The 24,276-nt window shown below is 35.9% G+C and overlaps 1 protein-coding gene and 1 long non-coding RNA gene across 6 annotated transcripts in view; one reads left to right on the forward strand and one right to left on the reverse strand.

The window, feature by feature from the left end:
* Nucleotides 1-455: 455 nt before the first annotated feature.
* Il7r (interleukin 7 receptor) lies at nucleotides 456-22,890 on the reverse strand. Of its 3 annotated transcripts, XM_074077628.1 has the most exons (9): nucleotides 22,689-22,837; nucleotides 21,286-21,389; nucleotides 18,633-18,771; nucleotides 10,266-10,423; nucleotides 7,453-7,610; nucleotides 5,195-5,363; nucleotides 4,231-4,324; nucleotides 3,231-3,306; nucleotides 456-2,049 (listed from the first exon to the last, which is right to left on the reverse strand). In XM_074077628.1, exons 4-9 carry the CDS (start codon nucleotides 10,411-10,413, stop codon nucleotides 1,546-1,548), a joined length of 1,149 nt encoding a protein of 382 aa, XP_073933729.1. In that variant the 5' UTR covers nucleotides 10,414-10,423; nucleotides 18,633-18,771; nucleotides 21,286-21,389; nucleotides 22,689-22,837; the 3' UTR covers nucleotides 456-1,545. The 3 variants fall into 3 exon arrangements, with proteins under 3 accessions (XP_073933729.1, XP_020038847.1, XP_073933730.1); XM_020183258.2 differs by lacking the exon at nucleotides 21,286-21,389 and having other exon boundaries at nucleotides 22,689-22,890; XM_074077629.1 differs by lacking the exons at nucleotides 456-2,049; nucleotides 4,231-4,324; nucleotides 21,286-21,389 and having other exon boundaries at nucleotides 2,344-3,306; nucleotides 22,689-22,889.
* LOC141424216 (uncharacterized) overlaps nucleotides 17,552-24,276 on the forward strand; it is a 50,490-nt gene continuing 43,765 nt past the window's right edge. For 2 of the 3 annotated variants that reach the window (XR_012449191.1, XR_012449194.1), the window contains exon 1: nucleotides 17,552-18,222. This is a non-coding gene — a long non-coding RNA (uncharacterized lncRNA). The remainder of the gene's footprint in view (nucleotides 18,223-24,276) is intronic. The other variant, XR_012449192.1, reaches the window with a different exon arrangement.

Here is a 24,276-nt window from a genome sequence, read left to right on the forward strand (position 1 = left end):
AATTAAAATGAATTTGTTAAGATGGGCCCTAATCCAGTAAGATTAATATCCTTATAAAAAAGGAAAGTTTGGGGTTAGACATGCAAATAGGTAGAACAAGATATTCCTATTGCTTAAAGCTAAGAATCCTGAGTGATATTTTAACATAAGGCAATGGTATAACACTGTAGTGTTCCTATGTATCTTATATATCATTTGCCCCATGTAACTGTGACCTGGGAGAACGCTATCTCATCTTTCTAATCCTAGTGCCTAGCAGAGTATAAAGTAGCACAGAGTGGCTCCTCAATAAGTGACTATTAATTATTAATTACTTAGTTTCTGAAAAAAAGATTTCTCTGGAAACCCAAACCCATAAAATGACAGCAAATGACCCCAGAGTGTTTCTAGTGGCTGAGAACATGGGGTCCACTCTGGATATCCTGCTATCTGTCACAAAAGACAGTACAGCCATGAAAAGTCCCTTAGCATTTAATTAAATATGAGATGGTAATACACATCACATACTTATATCTGTAGCAGCTATGCAAAATGTTAGTAATGCATGTGAAATGTACAGTCAAATCCGAGACCTTCACTGTAGTGAATGCTGGGTATTTTTTAAGAATCCCAAAGTAAAATGCTGATTGAAAAAAAATGCCTTCTGAGTTGTATCATTTCCAGGTGCTCTACTTATATTATATTCTTCTTATTTTTATATTCTTGGCCAGTTCCAAACCTTGTAGCACCATCAGAAGACCTAAGAAAACACAATTTGTTCATCTGAAATAGCCTATAGTTGGCTTTGATGCAGCAAATTCCTAAGTGGAACCACATTGAGGAGAAGCACAAAGGCTTATAGAAAACAAATTGAATAACTGTGGGTCCCTTGTACGCAGGCATAGTTTTTTTTTTTTGGACTATATTGGTTGCCTGTTTCTCAGCTCTCTTTTCATTTCACATTATATGGAACTGGCAGTTGACATTCCTGCTTTACACATTGTCTTCAACCAGGAGTTTTTCTTTTTTTTTTATGAAGTCTAAGAGAGGATTGGGCTGAACCAGTGTGCAATCTTACATCATATGTTGTCCCTGAGTATATAGTCAAGCATTAGCAGCAGTTATGATTATATGAATATAATATAAGGATTTAAGATGCTTCCAATAAAATACAGACACACACCAAATTCAAATAATAACAAGTGCTAAACAACACTGAACAGAGAGGATTTTAGAGCTGGAGAAGGATCTCAATAGTACCCTAGAGTTATCTCCTCCTTTCTTCAGGATAGTATTTATATATATGAGGGATACAAGATTGCTTCTTTTTTTCTTGGGTCACTTGAAATCTCAGTGCCAAATCGACATGATAGAAGCAGAATGTTTCTGCCTTGTGTTAAATGCCAGTGAACCAAGAGGTCAAGGTGATGTCTCAGAATCCTGTAGTGGGGTTGAATTAATTTTTGTCTTCTTTGTGTGGCTAGGGAGAGAAAGAACTCTAGACTTCTCCTCTCAGTAACCATTGTTGATTGTAATAGGTATGTATGTTTTTGGGTTTCTTACAATTCACTGGTTTTGGTAAAAACTGGACATAGTGACATATGCTTCTTCTTGACTTGGTCCAAGGGAAGTGAGAATGGGCTGCCCCTGAGCAACTGGGTTCAGTGTCAGAACCCCTGATGGGAGAGGAAATGGTGGGAGCAAGGTGCTGTTTGTAGTTCTAGTGCTAAGCAGCATACCCTCGTATGCACAGGGCCCATTCTTGTCTTCCTCCCTGTAGTCTGGGGACATAGAGGAGGGGAGTATAGGAGTCTCACACGCACTGACATTTCCAGCCAGGCATCTGAGAGGTAACTCTCCTTGGAATGTTTCTGGTGTGATGAGGACACTCTCAGATGGCCAGTTGGGGCCACAAATATTGCCTCCAAGCCTCTGATTCTCAGTTTCCTCTAGTTGTGAAGGGAAAGCATCTTGCAGAAAGCTTTCAATTTCATCTTGAGCTTGAATGCCATCCACCTCATTAATCTGGCAGTCCAGAAAACTTTCAGGATTGAAACTTACATTCAAATTCTGCACAGAAAAAGAGAGAGGCATTAAGATGACTTCCAGACAGAGGTCCAACCAAATGTTCATATTAGAAAATAAAGTCTAAGAATCTTTCTGATGGGTTTACCAGGGAATGTTAAAGAATTACCCTCTTGTTTTTTAGTAGACTATTTGCTTTTGGATGTGCTGTGATACTGCAGGGTTTGAAGTGACCACTGATGGGCCCTCCAGCCCAGGAAGCCTACAAGTTCTAAGACTCACATCCTATTTAAGTTCTCTTCCTCAAGTAAGCCTCATCTATGATATTACAAGGAACCAAAGGTTGATGTTCAGCAGCTCCTAGTTTTTTTTTTTCTGTCTTTTATTTTGTCATTTTTACATTTACTTACATTTGTATACATTGTTTAGGCCACCTCCCCATTCATCCTCCCCCCAGCCTTGCTTTCTGGCAGAACCTGTTCTGCCCTCTTCTCCAATTTTGTTGAGGAGAAAACACAGGAGATAATAAGAAAGACACAATGCTTTTGCAAGTTTGAGATAAAGATACCTATACAGAGAGATTTCTAGTTTTGCTTCTATGTACTTGTATATTGCAACCCACATTGGTTCATCTCTGCCAGACCTCTTCACTACTTCCTGGTCTCCTTCCCATAGTGGCCTCTGCAGTTTAAGTTTACTTTATTCGCACCTCTACAGTGAGCACATCAACCACATTCAAGTTTTAGGTTTCCTTCCCTTTCTTTATTCCTCCTGTGCGTGTTCTCCCCTTAGTGTGTGACCCATGTCCAATAATCTTACTGCATCTGTTTTAGGTCTAAAGTCACATATGAGGGAGAACATACGATTTTTGGCCTTCTGAGCCTGGCTAACTTTGCTTAAGATGATGTTCTCCATTTCCATCCATCTACTTGCAAATGACAAAATTTCATTCTTCTTTGTGGCTGAGTAAAATTCCATTGTGTATAAATACCACATTTTCTTCATCCATTCATTGGTAATGGGGCATCTTGTCTGTTTCCATAGCTTGGCTATTGTAAATAGTGCTGCAATAAACATGGGTGTGCAGGTGCCTTTATAGTAACTTGAGTCACATTCCTTTGGTTATATCCCTAGAAGTGGCATCAGCTGCTCCTAGTTTTGGAGCACCATTCTTGGCTGCTGGGATGCCATAAATATAGTGCTACTTAAACTACAGAAGAACTTACCTTTTTGGGTTTCTTACACAGTTGTTCCAGAGTCTTTTTATGATCAGGAAGACTGGGCCATACAATAGGCTTAATCCTGAAATCAGAGGACACTGATAGGCGAAATGAATGGCAGAAGGAATAAGCACAATAATAGATTTATCTACTTATTCTGAGCAAGGAATTAGAAGAACATTGTCCTGGTCTTCGCTTTGCCACACTAGATGGGTGAGTTGGACAAGTGACTTGCTTTCTTTGGGTCCCAGTGCCCTATATGTCCAAGGAGGAGTTGAATCTAAGCTCATTATTATTGCTCTACTCTGTGAACAAGGCAGGACAATGACACATCTGAGGGCAAGAGCCCTAGAGGGAGGAACAATGAGGTTTGCAATGACATCATTTTGGTATGGCTGTGGAATTAAGATTTGACCTGGTCATTTATGCCCCTTCTCATGATTGGCAGTAACTTCTTTGATCTTATTTTGATGGAAGTAGTGAATATGATCTAAGTTACTCATGGTAATTGCTTTAAGGCAGTATTTTTCAAATTGGAGTATTTGCAGTCTTAGGGATATGTGACTCTTTGCAGAGGGCATCTTCCTAGAATATTAAGAAACTTAGCTGGTACATAATTTAAAAAATCATTTTATGATGAAACAAGCAAGACTCTATCATAGAATAGAATACAAAAAAAATCCCATGAATTTTTGTGCTGAAAGTCAAGATATTAAGTACATTTTGCATTGCTGTGTATAATTTCTTCTGTGTCCTTTACGAGACTTTGGAAGAAAAGTTTGGGAAACACTACATAAAGAATTCCTATTTTGGAAGAGGAGTTGCCTTACACATTTTTGCCTTTTTTAAATCAACCATGGAAATCCACTGGAACCTGAGAATGGGAAGGGATACTGGACAGTATAGTTTCTGAACTGCTAATTCCCCTTTGGATTTTCTCATCAAAAAGTGGGGCTCAAGCACTTCCTGCCTGGGATGCCACATGATTAGTTAAAAAAATAGTCACCTTTTTTCCCATAACACGAAGGCTAAGATGACCAACAGAACCATAGAGAAAAAACTCAGAATGCTGATAGTTAGTAAAACAGGATCCATCTCTCCTGGAATACAAGGATATATCATGGTTAGCATCAGTAAACATGCAGTAGTGTAGACTTTCATGGTGTTTTGAGTTTATTTAGGAACATGGCTTCATTTGTTATTTCTTGAAGGTTGTTCTTTGGTAAATAGTAAGATGTGCCTGGTTTAAGTGGCACTGACTTGTGTGAGCAGGGCAAGAAATTGACCACTTGAAATGTAAAAGTGCTCCATCACCATGGAACCACTATTCCCTTCCCAATTTCCACCACCAAGGAAAAGAAGCCAAAGCGGGGCATGAAGACATAAGCATTTACCCTCCAGTTGCAACAAATTCCAGGGTGAGGATGGGAAATTGGTAGAGAAGAACAGTCTCTCCAACCCCCCAAGGGAAGTTCTGTGTGGGGTGCTTAGGTAACTTTCTTAGCCATGTCCTTTGGCTCTTCTGGACATTATTAATTCCTAAACCCCAAGGACATCTTTATGATCCTGGAAAAAAGAGACATGTGACAGCCACACTGGCCTGTCCACCTGCCATCAAAATAATTGTTCCCTTGAGGGGTCTTAGCAAGGCCAGCCATTGGGATCCCAGACTAAATCATAAACGGGAGGTAGTGGGTGGAGATTTTCTTCAGAATCATTAATGCTTCCCAGGAACATTTAAGGCAGTACCATCAAGACAACTTGTAGCAGTTATCAGCTACTATGGACACTGCTCCCACTGCTCTCTTATTCTTCATAAAAGGACAAAGATGGCAGGCAAGCCACTCTCTAAACAAAGTGGAAGAAGGCTTTCCATGGAATCTGAACCTTCAGGTCGATCTCCTCACTTTCGCACACTCTGACACAGAAAGCATTGTAGGGGAGATGAGGACTCTATAGCTACTGCTCACCCAGACTCTTGGTCTCTGGAGTTCTAAAATGGGAACTTGGACTCCATTCACTCCAGAAGCCATCAAAATAGTTGTTTTCAGGGATGGATCGCACTTTAATCTCATACATTGCATCAGGTTGTAGTTTCCTCTGCAACAGTGTCATTGTTGTGCTAGTTGAATTCATATGCTAAAGAGTAAAAAGTATGTTACTTTTTTAGGATGGAAAATGCCATGCTGTCTAACTCTCTCAAATCTTAGTCATGTAAGTACCCTTTTGAGGTTCTCTAATATTTGTTAGACTAAGGAGCTTATCTATGTGGAGGAGTCAGCAGCAAAAGTAGAGACAGAGTCTATGAGCTCATAAATCTTATTCAGGTGAATGAGGCTCTCCTCACTTTGGGAAAATATAAATCACTTCCAAGTTCCCACCTTCCTTTCCCACTTCTATATCTTCTTTTCTTTTCTTTTCCATTTCTCATATCAAGAGGAGACAAAGAGTAAGCCAATGAGTAGGAATCATTTCCCTCCAGAAATAAACCATTTTACACCATTAATAGTAATATAAAGGTAATAGTCTCCCTAACTCTGTGTTGAAAAAAGAAAGAAAATATTCTATCATTTTGACAGCTAAAAGTAATATTTCATTGTTATTTACATTTATTTTCTTAATTTTTTATATTAACTGAATAAATATATATTTCTTATTTATGAAAATTTTGTAGACTTTTTGCTCATTTTTATACTGTGATATTTACTTCCTTCTTCTCTCCCTCCCTCTCTTCCTCCCTCCCTTCTTTCTGGCAGTATTAAGATTTGAACTCAGGGCTTAGCACTTGCTAGGCAGGTGCTCTACCACTTGAGAAATGCCCCAGCCCTTTTTGTTACAGTTATTTTTCAGGTGGGTTCTTGCATTTTTTCTGGAGCTGGCCTCAGATTGTAATCCTCCTACCTATGCCGCCCATATAGCTAGTATCACATGCATATTGATTGAGATGGGGTTTCACCGTCTTTTTGCCTGACTGGCTTTGAACCACCATGGTCACAGTCTGTCTCCTGAGTTGCTGGGATGACAGGTATGAGAAACCACACTTGGTCATGTGATATTTGCCTCTTTATTAATTATTTATAAGCTCTCTTTATATAGATATGCTGTCATTTAGCTATACATGTGCAATTTAATCTTAATTTTCAATTTGACTTAAAAATTTGGTTATGTGGGTTGACACAGATAAGCCTAAGGTAGAGACTAGACATTTAACTTCAATTTTTCCTGGACCTTCAGGACCTTCAGTAATCTGATTGTTTCAGAACAAATTATTTAAAACCCTTCTTTTCTGAATTAGAGTTGCTGTACATTGGTGCAATTTTCAGATGAATAACAGAAGAGAGTAGAATAAAAATCATATAGTTTGGATGCATGTGGGGAGAAAAGTAGAGTAAACCAACTTATCAGGTTTTTCCTACCTTGTTAATTGAACTTCTGTCTTTTCTGTACCACATGGACACAAAATGGATGGTTTCTCTTTCTCAGTAAAAAAAGAATGCTTCTTTATGCCTACTACTTGCTTTACTCAGGCCAGGATAACCCTTATTTGTTTTCAGTATGCTACTTATAGAAATGTACTACCTGTTCCAAACCACCTGTTCCAAACCACCTGTTCCACCTTCTACCCAAAAAAGATTGCAGGGACAGCCAGATCATTCCAGCCTCAGTAAGTCATGAAGAGAGAGATTACATAACCAACCAGATGATGTAGAGTGAATATTATGTTGTTACTTCAATGACTAAGTCCTCAGGCATTGAAAAAAAAAAAAAGCACAGAAAATCTTCTGCTTTTTCCCCTTACCTCATTCTGCTGCTACAAATTCTATAAATTGAATTGTGGCTATGTCTTGGTGATGCTACTCAGAGATATTTTTTTTCACATTTGTCCATGGATGTGGTTCTAGACAGGACAATTTTTGAGGCTTTGAATAATAAGAATCAGTTTGGTCTCCATTTGTATTGTTGTCTAACTAAGTTTAGAAACATTATAAAGACAAAAAATGGAACAAGGAATAAAATCCAAATTTAGATCAGGATGGGCCAGGAAAGATGCAGGTTTTGTGGGGTCTGAAGCTGACACTATATCTGGAGTTTCACTGGATAAAGGGTAAGTTTTGAAAACAAAATCATTAGTTAAACATTCTCAAGCTAGATGCACTTCTGGGATAATAAAATGTATATCATTAAGAAGTTTTTATTTTGTTAACATGGTTAATAAAATCTACATTACCATCCAGTTATTTCCATCTTTTTCCAGGTGGTAGGCTAAATCGTGCATTAATTGTTTTACATACTTCTTTTTCAAGTGTGATGTATTAAATGTCACCACAAAGTCATTTGCTTCCTCACGATACATGACTTCTACATCAAAAGGAGCCTCAGGTTTCACTGGGGAAAAAAAAGGAAATGAAGTCAGTCTATAAAGTCATCAAGGAAATTATTATAATTTTTAAAATCCATCTACTCTGAAAATCATTCTGACCCTTTCTATGTCAGCAACTGAATAATTATTCAGAAGGTGATTTCTTCTTTTTTGGGGGGGTTCACATCCAAGCCATATTTCCCAGACTTCCTTTCCTCTTTGTGATAGATGCTAGTGCTAATTTTATACTAAAATACATTCTCTTTGCCTTTGGCATACTAGAGAACCTGCTCCAATGCAGGAGTATTTCAACTTTGACTTTTCATTCCTCTAATAAAACAGAGTAATAGCTAAAGACCTCGGCAGCTCATCTCTGCTACACAGAAGTGAAGATATGCATCCTGATCTGGCTCATAACTTTTTGAGTGGCTTCAGACTATCTCCTCAGAAAGTCTCAATTATCTTAATACTTAACTCTTCATGGTCCTTCTGTCTACCTGCCACAAAAAATTGTCCTTAAGATCAGATGTGCCACATAAGATATGTTGTTAGAGGGAGATAGAAATTATTTCAGGCAGAACAATCCCAGAGAAAGATATTGGTTTCTTAGGAAACAGTCTGCATCAGGCTGCCTCTACACTTTGGACCTGAAACTTCTTGGCCTGATCTTGGCAACTTTTATAGCAGTTTGAGAAGTTTGTTGTCTAGGGATGAGGTGCTCTTTTTTTATATACCTGACCTCAAACCCTATTAATAAAAGTAGTGTGTGTGTTCATTGATTTCCACTCTGATGTTTTATTGACTTTCTTTTACACTGATCTGGATTCATGAGTATCTGGGCTGAGGTTTAGACTGATCTATTGGCACAATCAAATGAGACCCTCCTGAGTTTGGCTCAGGTATTATATTTACTTGTTCATTGTGGTGACTGCCTACCTTTCTCCTATATTGTCCTAGAAGGAATGGTGGTTCCTTCTTTATCCTTGGCTGTTTATTGTGAAAGGGCAGAATTTTAAAGTTTTTATTTTACCTTTCCCTGCACTATAAAAAAAGAAGATTCCCCACAGGAAAGCAGGAGGGAAATGGTAGATGTATATAACCCACCCAAGAGCCCCAGAGACCTTCTTACACCTGCCTTTCATTCATATTCTCAACAGAAGCTTCCAAGACTAATAAGCTGCTAATTTTCTGAGCTCCTGCCTATTCCTATCTCCCATGGGTTCTCAATAAGAGGGGAATTGGAAAGGACCAGATCAAATATTGCATACCAACTAAGTTCTGAATGCTTAGCATACAATGAACAATGGTCATTTACTACCACTACACTGAAGAGGAAACTGAGTCTCAGAGAGGTTAATTAACTTAAGTTTCAGCTCACATAAAATGGTTTTTCAGGATTTGAGTCTAATTCTGTCTACTTCTGATGCTTGCTCTTTTTCATTTAGCTTTGATTTTTTGCTTTGTAATCTTCCATTAGCTTGTCCAGAGCTCTCCAGACAGCTCTTTTTCTAGTGCAAATGTATCAGCAAATTGGGAAAAGTTGTTTATTCCTTAAGCAATCTTTTAAAAAATAATATAGTCTAATGTAATCTAAAGAATCGTATCTGTCTACCATGTTAAGCAAAATGGGAAGACAGGAATATGCGTCTCCAGCCTTATTGGGCAGAGGGCAGCTAATGTAAAAGAAGAACGTGAGTAAACGGTTGAAGGTAAGCTGTAGCTCTTGGGTTCAATCAGGATCATTCAGTTTAAACTCAATTAAGTGGTAATTCCATGACTGAAATGTCACATTAGAAGCTAGCAGAAGATGCTGCAGATTCATCTCTACTATTTCTCATCCTGCTTTCCCAGGAGTGCTTTCCAATGCCATCCCTTCCAGAGCGACCCGTGCTACCAGCAGAATATGTACTCTGCCTCTCTTGTTTATATATGATGAAGAAAATCTGCTTGCATTTCTTGTCCTGCAGAGTTTGGATTCAACATCACAACATCCTGAACTTTCTAACATTTACTCTTAACCTGAATTTCTAGCCTTGAGGCTTACCCTACAGATACCAAACTTGACAGTTTCCATGATCACATGAGCCAGCTCAGTTTCTCTCTTTCTCTTTTATATATATATATATATATACATATATATATGAAAGATATCTATCTATCTATATATATGAAAGATATATATATCTATATATATTTGAAAGATATATATATCTATATCTCCCACTTGTTATTTTTCCTTTCTGTGGGAAACTCTAATACAGAAAGCATAGTTACATTTTAAAAATAGCTTGATAATGTAGCTGAATACACTCAGAATATGCCATGAATATGTAGGGAAGACTATAGAGAATTCAGGATAAGGCAAGATGAATAAGGGAAGAACATATGTGAATAGATAACATTTAAGGAAGGCTCATCTCTGTTTAGATACCTTATATTGATTTGCCTTCTCTCAATCTGTAGCTGTCAATTTGAACTTTCATAGCTCAGTTTGAAGAGTCTCAGAGTTCTTTCACAGTAGGAATTAGTAATATAAAAGTCAAATTTTTCATGTATTAAATATTGAACTAGAGAATTTACTATTGTTTATTGGAAGTTATTTCCATGGTTTGCCTACTTTTAACATCCAGATATGCAGATATGCAAAACATGACAACCATATGCTCTTAACAACTTCTTACCTATCTTGGCTATGTTCACTGTTTTGCAAGTTATATTCTTTTTTCCAAGCTTCACACATATGTTACTGTCACCAACCAGTAAGAATTTCCTTGTCTTGATGAAATACATCTCTTGCCGTTTATTAAAATTCATGCAATTTATGTCCATAAGAGCCCCACTGTAGAAACAAAAGGCAGTCTGTCTTGATTCAGGTAGGAGTTTCTGAATACAATGGAATAACTCTATATGCACATTTCAGTTGCATGACTTCAACTTCAGTGTTCTTATGTATGTGGGTGGGCACATGAATGTTTAAGAAAGATAATGAGGAAAATAATGTGGCTGGCTATGGCTTATAATCAGTGATGATTTACTCCAGCATTAGATGCAAAAGAACCTGAAATAGTCAAAGTGTGCTCATGAAAATTAGGGAGAAATCCTGGATTTTTATACGTGATCACTGAAAAACAAAGACTTCATTTAAATACTTCATCTACACAGGAAAGCAATCATTATTTTGATGTTACATAGGAATAAGTAGAAGAAGAAATAGTGATACTGTCTCCCCCATAAGTGGATTAAGGGAAATCCTAAAATAATCTAAAGGATTATATACATTGAGTAATTTAAGGGATTTTCTTAGGCACTTTTGGCCTGTGAACCCTAACAAGACTGATCAAGAAAAGAAATCAAGATATAATTAGCAACATCTGGAATGAACGGGCCATATCACTATAGATCAGATCATGCAGATATGAAAAGACTAATAAGGAAATTTAAAAATTTATGCTACTGTATGGGATAACTTTGATGCAGTAGAAAAATCTTATAAATACAAGTTGGTGAGACATAGCCACATATAACTGAATATCTCAATAATTGTATTTTCTTTAAAGAAATTACATTTATTACCAATAAATACTCCACAAATAAAGCTCTATAGTTAATGGTTATAGGTTGGTGAATTCTATTAAATGTATAAGAAAAAGTTCTGTCTATCTTACAAAAATTCTTCCAGGAAATAAAGGTGAAATAGAGTCTTCCTAACTTATTTTATAAAGTTAGCTTAACCCTGGTGTCCAAAACTGGTAAAATATTATAGAAAAATGGCCTATAGACAAGTATCCCTCAAACATGTATATTCACATTTCCTCAAAAAAATTGAGGAGCATTGATAATAATACATTAGGAAAAAGTAGGGTGAGTCCCAGGGAACCAAAGTAGGTATAATAGTCAAAGATCAATTAATAAAACTTACCAAATTAACAGAATAAAAGATGTAAATGTTCAGTTCATCTTTAATTGATACAGAATTTACTTTTGATAAAACCCAGCATCCATTTATGATTTAAAAAAATCTCTCAACTGACAAGGAACAGGATTCCTCGATTTAATAAAGGCCATTTACAAAAAGATAGTTAATATCATATCTGATGGTGAAGTTGTGAGCATTAATTATTACCTGAAGATCAGAACAAGAGAGAGATCTCCACTTTTTACATTTCTATTCAGCAATATATTGAAGGTTCTAGCTAGTTCATAAAACAAGAGAAACAAACAAAAGGTATTCAGATTAGAAAGGAAGAAATCTGTTCCTTTATTTGAAGAAAATAGATTTGTTCATAGGGAGAATTATAAAGAATCTCCAATACAATTATATGAACAAATAAAGCAAATTCATCAGGGCCATTAGACAAAAGTCAGTTATATTTCTATAGGATAGCATCAAACAATAGGAAAATGAAGTTTAAAATGACAGTTCCATTTATGTTAGCAATGAAAGCACAGAATACTCAAAAATAAAATTTATAAAAAATGTTCAATGCCATTGAACTAGAAATTATAAAACATTGCTGAGAGATATTAAAAGAAATCTAAATAATTGGAAAGCTCTGTTTGTTGATTAACACATTCAATATTGATAAAATAGAATCTTTCCTAATTGAGCTCTATAATATTAATCAAAATTATAGAATGATTTCTTAAACAATAAGTTGATTCAAAATTTATGTGGAAATATAAGGAATTCATAATACCCAAAACAACACAGAAAAGTATAGAACAAATATGGAAGACTCAGAGCATTTGAGCTCTTTTTTCATCTCTGCTAAAACTTCTTCCAGGACTCTGGGTTTATCTTGGCTGCTTGCTTTCCATTCTTGAGAGTCTTGGCTTAGATATGATCTTTTCAGCATTCTTACCTAAACCCCTTTTTAGTTTACCTCATCATGCTTATCATATTTTTTAAATATATTTTTATATGTATTATCTTTTTTATTTTTTCTTGTCTTTCCCAAGAATTTTTTTTCTTTTTTTTTTGACAGTGTCTTGCTATGTAGTACAAGCTGGTCCTGTATTCATGGTCTTCCTGCCCCAGCCTCCAGAGTGCTAGAATTAGAGATTTGTACTACCACACCCAGCTTTCCCCAGGAAATTTTAAACTGCATAATTTGTAGGATGATTGAATGAATAAATACAAAAGAAAAAGAGTAACCTGACTGGTGGGCAAGAAATTGGCTGAGCAGATGTTCAGAGGCATAATAGGTGACGGTGGTTTGTGGAAAGCAAGGATTCTACCATGACTAGAATGAGAACTGTAGGTGGCACAGACAGAGCCACATGGAGATGAGTGGGCAAAGACACAGACAGGGAGTTTCAGGACAGTATCATGTTTTGAAATATGGTAGCAAAATCATAATTTCTGGTTTATAAAAAAGTAACTGTTAGTTTAGAAGAGTAGAAGATAGGTGAAAAAATAGTCCACAGCAGAGTCATTACAAAGATGCTGCAATAATTCAGGGGATCCAAATGAGTGGAACTCAGGGAGTTTCAGAAGAAAAGAAAATAAATGGAAGTCAGGATGGTTCTTTGGATGTAGACTTGAATGCACATAAAAATTTAAAGTCTCATGCAAGCAGGAGGAAGAACAAGTCAGAGTTGAATTTGAGATACTTCCTAAGGTCTAGATGCCTGTTATTATCCAAGAGCAAAAAAAGGGTATTAGGCATAATGAGTTCAGGTATGGTATTGTTGAATTTGATGATGTTTAATTAATAATTTGTGTTTAGTTCTTGGGAGACAAATATATGAGGCTTTTTTTTTTCATAGCCAATTGATTTTTTAGTAAGGAACAAAGGCAATACAATGGACCAACCATTGTAATATATGAGTCTTGAGTAAGGAAGTAAATGTTGACACAAGAGAGTGAAAGGAGAAAGTTGAGAATAAAATGTGCTGGGTGCCTGGGTGCTGGTGGCTCATGCCTGAATCCTAGCTACTCAGGAGGCAGAGATGAAGAGGACCACGGTTCGAAGCCAGCCTGGGCAAATAGTTCTTGAAAAACTATCTTGAAAAACCCTTCACAAAAATGTAGCTTGTGGAGTGGCTCAAGATAAAGGCCCTGAGTTCAAGCCCCTTAATGAAGAAGTCTGGTAGAAATTAATCAATTTGGGTTACAATACACATGTGCATGGAAACAACACAAAGATTGTCCCTGCATAGCTATCCTTATGTCAAACTAGCAAAAACGCTATGTTTTCCTTATTATCTTTTATGCTTTTTCTTCAACAAGAGGGTGGACCAGGTTCTGCCTGGAGGCAGGATTAAGGGTGGAGGTAAACCAAATAATGTATACACATGTAAGTACATGTAAAAGTAAATGACAAAATAAAATTTAAATGAATAAATTACAAAAAATTTGGTAGAAATCTATTGTAGTCAGAACAATGTACTACTGGCATGAAGATAGATAAATTGATCAATACGAAGAATAGTGATTTCAGAAAGAGACTCATACATGCAAGTATAGTTTGTATTAACTGACAGCAACCTAATTAATTCAATGGAGAATAGAAAGTTTTTTTTAGCAAATGCCCTGAAATAGTTGACTAAATGTATGGAAAATATGAACTTTTCTACAACTATAAAATATTTAGAGGAAAACATTTTTTAAATGTAGTAAGGAGCCTAAGCCTATAAAACATTTCTGCTACTTTAGGGTTTTAAGAAGGATTTACAATGGTATGCTCAGCTCATTCCCATGTCTCACAGATGAGATCAATGATCAATGGACCATAAAGGATCGCCATAAAGCTATATTGCGAGTCTGGCCACCTGTTTTAGGGGCTCAAAACTCCAGGAGCTGCCCCCAAATGGAGGGAAAGCTGAGCTGAGAAACTAAGATACAATCAGCAGACTAGAACAAGGATCCTTGTTTTGTACCACTGACCCTCACTTCAGGCAGATGGAGGAAAACAGTATTAATCCCTGTGCACCGTCCTACTCAATTCATTCCAATTCAACTTTACCAATTTACTTGGTTACAAACTATGAATAGCCTGAGTCAGCAATGTTCTAAGGCTCCACTCTCCAGAACAATAGTCATGATCTCATATGTGGTTATTGAACTCCTGGACTTGGTTGGTCCAACTTACAATGTGATCTAAGTATAAAATATGCTGTACATTTTGAATGCTCAATATAAAAATGGATGAAAAAATCTCATTTATGGGATTTTGTTCATTTTGATTATGTATTGAAATACTATTTTAGATTATTTGGGTTAATAATATGTATTGTTGAAATTAATTTTGCCTAGTTCTTTTTTTAAAAAGTGACTACTGGGAAATTCAAAATTCCATATGTGCTCATAGATTTGTAGACTGCATTATATTTCTAATGGACAGAGATGTTCTAGGGTATTAGGGGGCAAAGATCAAAGCAAGTATCTTACAATAGGCGGGTGATTTTGGTCATGTAGGACCTTCTTGGGGGAAATCAATGCAAGCCACTCATTCAAATCTCCTGGAACTGAAAACAGGCAGGAACTTTTGGGACCAGGTTTTTAGCTCCACCTCCATCGTCCTACACTTCCTCCAATCATATATAGTTTAGTGGGAGAGACACATTTCTCTTGATGGTGCAAAGAGATAGTCACATGGAAATAATAGGGAAAAAAAACCTGTTGGTTTCATTCATGACTTGGCTCTGAAAGACAGATTCTAGCTCAAAAATATTGACTTAGTAGTTAAGTCTAAAACATCAGGGTGCAAGCCTGTGACAGTGGCAGTAATTGATGAAAACAAATAATATATATTGGAAGTGCATCTGTAGGCACTACATGGGAGTGATCGCTGTACCTCCAAGAATGTGGAAATATGATTGCTTTGTGGGAGCTATTGAAAATTATGCAAACATCGCAAAATTAGGGTCTCAAATTAAAATGTCTGTAAATTCTCTATGTAAATGAGAGAAATGATCCTAACTTCAATACTGAGATTAAATTACCCATTTGTAGGAAAAAGTCAAAATTCTATTCTAGCTGCTTTTTGCTGTATGGAACCAGCATTATCAGATCTGATTTTTAAATGAGATACCCAGATTTTAAATAGTGACTAGTTCTTTAAAAAACACATTGAGATATGAATTAAATTAACATCTTAAAAATCAGTAAATTCTCTTTATTTCATCTCTATATTATATATGAAAAACCTTTTGGTGATACTTTTAATGAAAATCAAAATGAAAAACATAAGTACCACAACTTCAACCCCATTTTTAGAAGGTTCCAATTTCTTCTTTATCAATTTATATTACCTGACAACAACAAATGCTCCAAAAAGCTACCGAAATATACAAAGAACTCAAAAAATTAAACAGCTGAAGAACAAATAATCCAATTAATAAATGGGCAAATGAATTGAATATGGTTACCAGAAGAAGAAATACAGATGGCTAATAAATACATGAAACAGTGTTTGACATCCTTAGATGTAAAGGAAATGTTAAAGGAAATGTAAATCAAAACCATGCTAAGATTCCATCTCACTCCGGTCAGATTGACCATGATCATGAAAACAAACAACAAATGCTGGTGAGAATAAGGGGGAAAAGGAACCTTCATACATTGCTGGTGGGAATGTAAACTAGTACAATCATTATGGAAATCAGAACAGTTTCCTCAAAAATTTTAAAATAGACCTGCTTAAGACACCACCGTAACACTCTTGGGCATATATCTGAAGGAGAGATACGTACCTGCATATCCATATTTATTGCAGCTCTCTTCACAGTAGCCAAATTGTAGAATCAAGCTAAGTGCCCAATAACTGATTGATAGATTAAGAAAATATGGTATATAAACACATCATGGAATATTACTCAGTCAGAAAGGAAAATGAGATTATGTCATTTACAGGAAAATGGATGGAACTGAGTGAGATAAGCCATGTTCAGAAAGACAAATCTTACATTTGCTAACTCATTTAGCAAATTTATATTTGCTAAATCTTATATTTGCTAACTCATTTAACCTAGAGCTAATGATGATAATAATAATAATGGAACATGAATGTATATGAAGGACTGTTGGGGAGGAAATCACTGGAGGGGAGAGAGAGGAAGGAAAGAATACTAAGTCCTGAAGAGGATGGAATTACACTGCATATAAACATATGAAGATAGCATAATGAAATCCACTAAACACTTTGAAAGAGGGGGTCAAACAGAGGGGTGGAATGGGAGTATAATGGAGTAAACTTATTCAAGTTACACTGTACACATGTATGAAATTATCACAATGAAACCTTCTCATATGATTAATGTATAATGAATCAAAAAAAGAGGAAGAAAGAAGGAAATAAAGGAAAAGATTGCTTAACCAGCAAATACAGAACCCTGTTTAACTGAATGTAATTGTTCTGAACCCAGGAGAAGAATGAATCGCCTACTTAAGGTATAGCTACCACTTATGAAAATGCTGCTCCCTGAAAGCATCTTGCCCTACTAAGTTCACATTTACTATCACACACACACACCCACACTCCCGCCACACATGCATGTTTTAAGATAATCGTTTTCCGAGATATCAGAATCTGATTAGAAAACCTAAATGGAGGCTCTGGACAGATTAAAATATGACAGAAAAGTCAAGAGACTGGTTAAAGGAAGAACACAAATTTGTTCAATTGTGCCAAATTTGTTCAATTTGACCAAAAGTGGTCAAATACCTGTGAGTGAAAGTGGACGGAAAGGTCAGCCTCAGCTTAGCCAAGAGAAAGCGCTGTATGCAAATACTCACCAAGAAGCTCATTGGACAACTCAAAGTCAAACCTCTGTGTGAGAAGGTGTTTTCCCATAAAAACTAGCATATTGTTTGAATGAGTTTAACTGCTTTAGCATAGTCTAGTTGTAGGTTCCTGATCTCTCTGGGAAGTGCTTTACAGAAATAAACTAAGAGACATACTGAGAACACATTTTGATATTGAAGTCCAAGACCATGTTCATTCACTAATTGCAGTAGAAAGCACTGCATGAATATATGCAGGAAGCTCCTGTAAATTAAAATTAAATGTAATTCCGAGCTTGTCTGAACTATATACAGAAATGAATTGTTTCAGTGTCTATGGGTTTTTAAACCCATAAAAGAGGCCCTCTTTATTACCAGAGGATCTTGACATACTTTCTTCACTAGGAAACTAGAAAAAAAATGAGGTCATCTGATATGAATTTGGAGATACCCACAAGTCAAAATTTCATGTTAGAGTATTTTTTTCAAATCACTAGAGATAGTAACCCTTGGCAACAAGAGATGACTTATGGGGAATGGAGAAGATAAAGTTCCCTGGGCTCTCTACCAACTTTCAAACCAAAGACATTTTGTTTTTGCCTTTACTCTGAGGTCTTATGAAACCAAGAGCCAACATATTCCCTTGGATTTTGGGAAAACTGACGTTGGGTGGATCATGTGGAATCAAACTCTTTCAAAACGATGGAAGTTTTAGGTGTGTATTCACAGACTTAGGATTCAATGTCTCTTTTCCATTACTCACTACACACTGGATGATTATTCTTAATGCTTTATGTGTATTAAACTATTTAATCACTGCAACTTTCATCTGATACCAGTAATCTCATTTTTACAGGTGAGGAAACTGAGGCTTACAGAAGTTACATACCTTGCTGCTAGTCAAGAAGGGAGTAAGTACTGGTATTGGGAATACAAATCAGACAACTTCATTGCAAAATCTAGTTTGAACTCACTAAATTGCCTCACAGTAGGCAAATAAATTTTTTTGAAATGACTGTTACAGGAAGAACAGGATTTAAAGTCTTCTATGAAACTGGGGAGATGTAGCATCTCTAAGATCTATTGAAGCATTTAGCTGCAGTATTGGGACCTATCAGATGAACAGTGAGAATTGATTTGCTTGAGTCTTTTGGCAAAGGACAAGGTTCTTCATGAAGTTTTGAAGAACTTCATGAAGTTTTGAGAATTCAATAAATTTTAACATTTGATAATTAGGCTAGACACTCCTTCCTTTGCAAATATTTAAAAGAGCACATTAAAGAGAGACTGAAGATTTATTCCTAAGCACCACTTTTCTCACCATATTTCAAATTCCAGATTGGTGTGGTTGACGTCTGGGTCATCAAAAGCACAGGTCAATGAGTCCTGGGATCCATCCACTTCCAATTGACTATAGCACCAGAATGAGTAGTCATCCGCCTCTGCATCTTCCAAATCCCCTGAAGAGGAACAGGCATGCAGCTATTAGTTAGACAAATAAAGGCATTCCTTTAAAATATGGTGTGGCTTTAGTAAAATGTCAGCTGTTTGTGGCAGACATGAAGGAGGGATTATATTTTATCTAAAGAAAGAAACTCCAAGGGCAAAGATAAGAAAAAGGTTACAAAAACAAAACCCAATATGCAGAATTTTCTAATAGAAAAAAAGTTCATTATAGTTAATAAATAACTTCCAGATATTTTTGCCATTGTGTTAGTGCATCAGAGAATTAGAAAGAGGCACTGAACAGACTCTTTCCTTACTTAACCTAGAATTTCTTCTGCTATCTTTGTTACATTTTAATGTCTGTACAATTTAAATGCAAGATACTCTGCTTCCATAATTCTAAACTACCTAATTCAAGTTTTGACTTTATGACTGGTCTTCATTCATTTTCTCTTAAGTATTTTTTTCCAAATGAAAGATGATAGGTATTATAGTAAAAACCACTTTTTAAGTGGTTACTTCCCTTTGTTTAATAAGGAAATCCTGACTAAAAACAGTATTGATATCTCCATTGTATGACAATATCAGGTAACTTGTCTTAAGCCAATGATCGAGGCAAATATGATTAGAAAAATTTATTCTCCTTGAATGTCTATCTCTGTTCCTAAAAGATTCTTCTGTAGATACTGTTTCCTACTTGTAATAGCAATATTCTGGAAGAAAGTGAAGAACCAGATTTAATTTTTTGCAACCACTTTTGGAAATTCTGATTTGTCACAAATAGTGTCTGATTTCTTAAGGTGGGCTGCACCTTAATAGAACATTTATAGAATATATAATAGAAAAGTGAGGGTGGTAAAACCTGCTGGCAAATATACTCCAAATAGGACCTCAAAAAATCTAGAGTAATCAAAGTCATTCTCAGAGTTCAGAGTAAAGGAGTATGAACTTAGGCCTGTTTTCAAAGTGTTTTAGCCCATCAGTACGAGAAATTTGATGCTTGTAAGGCTTTAAGATAGATATTGAATGTACTAAAATTGAATTCCAGGTGAGTGTTCCAGAACTCATGGAACAGAACTCATGGGCAGTTTATATTGTGTGTTCTTGAACCCAAGAGTCTGAGGGAAAGTTAATAAAGTTGGTTGTGAAGGACCAACCAATTGAATGACTAGTCAAAGCAAAAATTCTCCAATAACCCAGCTAGACAAGAGCTGTGAGTACTGCTCACGACCACACGTATTTGTCTTTTTGACCATTCACTGAATCCATCCAGCTCACAATTCCTTCACCAGCAATGTTCTTTGTGTCATTTCAGCAAGGTATAGCATGCCTCCTGATGACCGTAAGTAAGGTGGGGAAGCCTTTAGGGCTTATACTTCAAAACATGTTTAATTTTAATTTTATAGACTTAGATCTCTTCCCCTAAGAGCTGTCAGCTTTCAAAATGAAATAATTTTGTTTGGTTTAGACTGCCTTTACATGGCAGTTCTCCATTGTCTTGATTTTTCTCTTCCGTGGAGCTTCCACCAATCCTATACAGCAGATAACATTACTATTTGGATTCAGACAGCCAATGGGTCAGCTATAGCTCCATAATTTTTCGATACACAATGTAAGCTGGAGAGAGCATACTGTAGCACATGCCAGGTACTAGCAGAAGAAAGGACTCCACTGACCTTAGCCATCTAGTCTGGGAAAGTATGTCTGTTGTATAATCTCACAGAACATGCAAATAACTAATCATACAATTTTCCTTATACTTAAAGTGGCTGTGCTTTAAGAAGTCATTCATTGATTCCTTAGCAGATTATACTGGGAAGACTTGCTCTGTAACCAAGAAAAATTCCCTTCAATGACTTGTAAAATTGCATGTCTTTGATAAAGAGGATGTTCTATTTGATGTGAGTTGAAAAATTCTTAGCTAAGAGTCTTAACAGTGGTTAAGAGTTCAGTGCCATTGCTGGACAGATGTAGGTTTACAGCCTAGCTATTCTATAGGGATAGCTGTGGTCCTCTATCAGGTTACTCACTCTCTGTAAGAGTTAGTATTCTGATACAGAAACTCATATTATAGGAATCCTTGAATAGATCTACACAAGGACTTAGCTTAGAGCTCCATAAGCACTCAATAAATGTTAGCTCTGTTATATTTTTAAAAATAAATAATGAAAAGTTAAAATAAGAATTCTAATTATGAAAATACATATGAAAAATTTGTTCTTTTGAATAAGAGTTCTATATTGATTGAAAGTGTTATTATTACTATGGTTTTACATAGAGCTCTTATAAGCAGTGAGTTGATCTATTATTCAATAAGTGCTCAAAATATTGGTAATATTTAAGTATATAAGCATATAAATTAAAATTCTCTAAGTGTAGAAAATTAAGTTTTTTAGAATGTATTAATAAGCAAGGCAGTGTGGTTTTGAAGACTTCTTCCAATGATTAACAGTCTAAATGTTTGGGACTTTTAAAAAGTATCCTTTCTTGTCTTGAACATAATTGTAGTTATCAGTGAGCTAACTTACCATTCAACCCAAAGCAGCTAGTTATTTGTGAATTCCTTACACGCTTAACTGAGAAATATTTTCATATGATGGTGTATACCAATGGTTACAGATCTTGTAAAATCCTGAAATTTTAAAAGTTGAAGTGAAAACCCAGTTTTCAATCAGAATTCTTATTTCTTTTAAAAAGAAATAGTGAAACTATATTACATCAAAGCACAATAAAGTTTTCATGCTTCCTACCACACGTCTGGCCTTGTGCAAACCCAAGGAAACATTTTGCATAGAATAATGATCATCCTTCACAAAGTGATTAATACATGGTCACACTGAAAAATGTCACCCCTCTGACAATTCCTTTAATGAGAAAATGCCAGGGTTTTCCATCGTTGATAATTACTAAGTAAATTGACTCAAAATATCTAAGCTGAGGAAACATGAAAGGAAACATGACTCAAAAAATCTAAGCTGAGTCACTAGGTTGATGTATTGATATCGTCTATAAGGAAAAATATTTTTTGAGGCAGGGTCTCACTATGTAGTTCAGGCTGGTCTCAAACTTATTATATCTGACTAGCCTTGAACTCATGATCTGCCTGCCTTAGCCTCCATAGTGCTGGGCTTGAAGACATGTGCCATCATGTCAGCTCAGCAATATACTTCTTAACTCTTAAAATGAAAGGGCAGTTCCCAATCACTTTTAATTACAATCTTGTTATAATTATAATATGCTTCTTAAGAACTTAGGATCTGCCTCTAGGAACTAAGCACTTTAAACATTTCAAAGAGAATTATTGCATACAATGACTATGGAGGTAATTACACGTATTTAAATGAAACAACTCATTCAGATCTCTAGTGAGCTATTAACTAATAATCTAACATGAATCTGTTAAAGCTAAAGTATTTTGAAGAAATATTCACATACTTGTTGAATGACTACTATGTTCTAGATATTAACTTCAGTTCTAGGGATATAACACCAGTCAATTCAGACAAAGCTATTATTTCTGGATATTATCTTATCATGCAAAATTATGTTTTTGGAACCTCTTAAGCCAAACAAAACAAATCTTGCTTGATTTCCTGACAAAGTAAAATTATCTTGGAGTTTTTTTAACAAGGGTAATTCATGTGCTTATGTGAGTGTTCTCTTGTAAGATCAGAGACATTAATCAACCTCTACAATTTGCATTTTTAGAGTCAAATGCATTCTTTGTTGATAATTCTGATGCATTATAAGCCACCTATGGTATTGTTCCCAATTTCCTTGTTTTGGTAGTTAGAACATGATAATACATGTTAAGTTCTTGAGCTCTTTACCAACCCAGTGCCCAGCTCAGGTTTGTTAGGGAACTGAGTAACCTGAAAAATATGCTAGAAATAATCCATAATCCTTTTTAAAAAAGTTAGAAATGACTCACCATTCTGTGCATAGCCACTTTCTCCAGAAACGGCTTGAAGTAAATAGAAAACCATACCAAAACCTGTACCTAGAATTGTCATTCTGAGAGAGAGAGAGAGAAAGAGAGAGAGAAGAGAGAAGTGTGAGCCTTTGTGTACAAATGAATGAGAGAGAGAGAAAGAGAGGGAGACTAGGTCTGCAGCTCTCTACTTACTCAACCACAGACGGGGGAAGTATAAATACAGCATAAAAGAAGGCAAGTGCCAGAAACAGGAAGTCTGAGTAAAAGGATTGCTGCTGTAAGCAGAGGTTGAAGCAATGAAGAGATACAGCATTTTGAATCATTGTGCCTCTCAGATAGTCCTTGCAGCCCCCAAACTTACCGTGCTTACTTCCAAGTAAATTTCTTATGTGGGTTAAAGCAATCTTAAGCTAGGACCTAATTTTTAAGAATCACAAGACAAAAAAGTAAACTCGCAAAATTAATCAATCAGTCACTGGGATGATTTTTGCTTTAAAGAGAGATTGTGTACTTTTAAAAAAGTAATTGTTGGTTTATTTTAAATATCTAAGTTTCATAAGAACAGCAGTTGTTTCTGTTTTCTTCTCTGTGTATCCCTAGTACTTATTTGTACAGCTCTTTCTCCTAATAGGCATTCAAGAGTTATTTGTTAATTCAGGTATTGGCACATGATGGCCTAGGGATCAAATTTGCCCACCATCTGTTTTTGTAAATTGCTCATCATGGACCATCATTCCACCCATTCATTTGTGTGTTATCTACAGCTGCTTTTGTGCTACAGTGGCAGACCTGAGCAGACAAGACAAAGGTTATAGGATGCATAAATCATAAAATCTTTACCATCTGACTCCTTGTAGAAAAATGCTGCTGATCTCTTGTTTTAAATACAAAATAGTTTATTAGGGTATTTAAAACAGAATTCTATTTGTGAAAATCAAATTGCCACCCAACTTCTCAGAATAAAGAATATATACAACCCATAAGGGGACCTACATATTCAGGGAAGAACTCTAAGACAATGCCATAGATAATCTGAACTATTCTTAAACTTGTATGTTAATTAAAATTTTCTCAATATGGCCTCATGGTTAACTGGCTGCATTTGTTGGATGTGGTTGACTTCTTGGTAACTGATGGATTGCTTTCTTTAAGACATATCAAGATTACTATTGACCTACTATTGGGTTGCTAGTAGTCATATCACCAATGAGCAGACAATGCCTCCTATAAGACATCTGCTTAGGTCTTCAAAGGAATCACCTAACTTGGATGAAGGGCATAAAACAGCACGCTTTCCATTCACCATGCCTTTGTTGGCAAGAAGCCATAAGACTGCAATTATAAGGTGATACGTTCAGAGAAACTGAGTGGACAGTGAAATATGAGATTGTTTGATTCCCTGTTTTTGGTTAGAATTGGTCCTTTGGTCCTGTGAAAATGGCTAAATTAACAGAGAATTGCTCTGTAACCAAGAAATAATTCTCTTCAATGACTTGTAAAATTGCATGGCATTGATAAAGAGAATGTTCTGTTTGATGTGAGTTGAAAAATTCTTAGCTAAGAATCTTAACAGTGGATAAGATTT

This window comes from Castor canadensis, chromosome 6 (genome assembly GCF_047511655.1).
Source record: "Castor canadensis chromosome 6, mCasCan1.hap1v2, whole genome shotgun sequence".
Taxonomy (NCBI): Eukaryota; Metazoa; Chordata; class Mammalia; order Rodentia; family Castoridae; genus Castor; species Castor canadensis.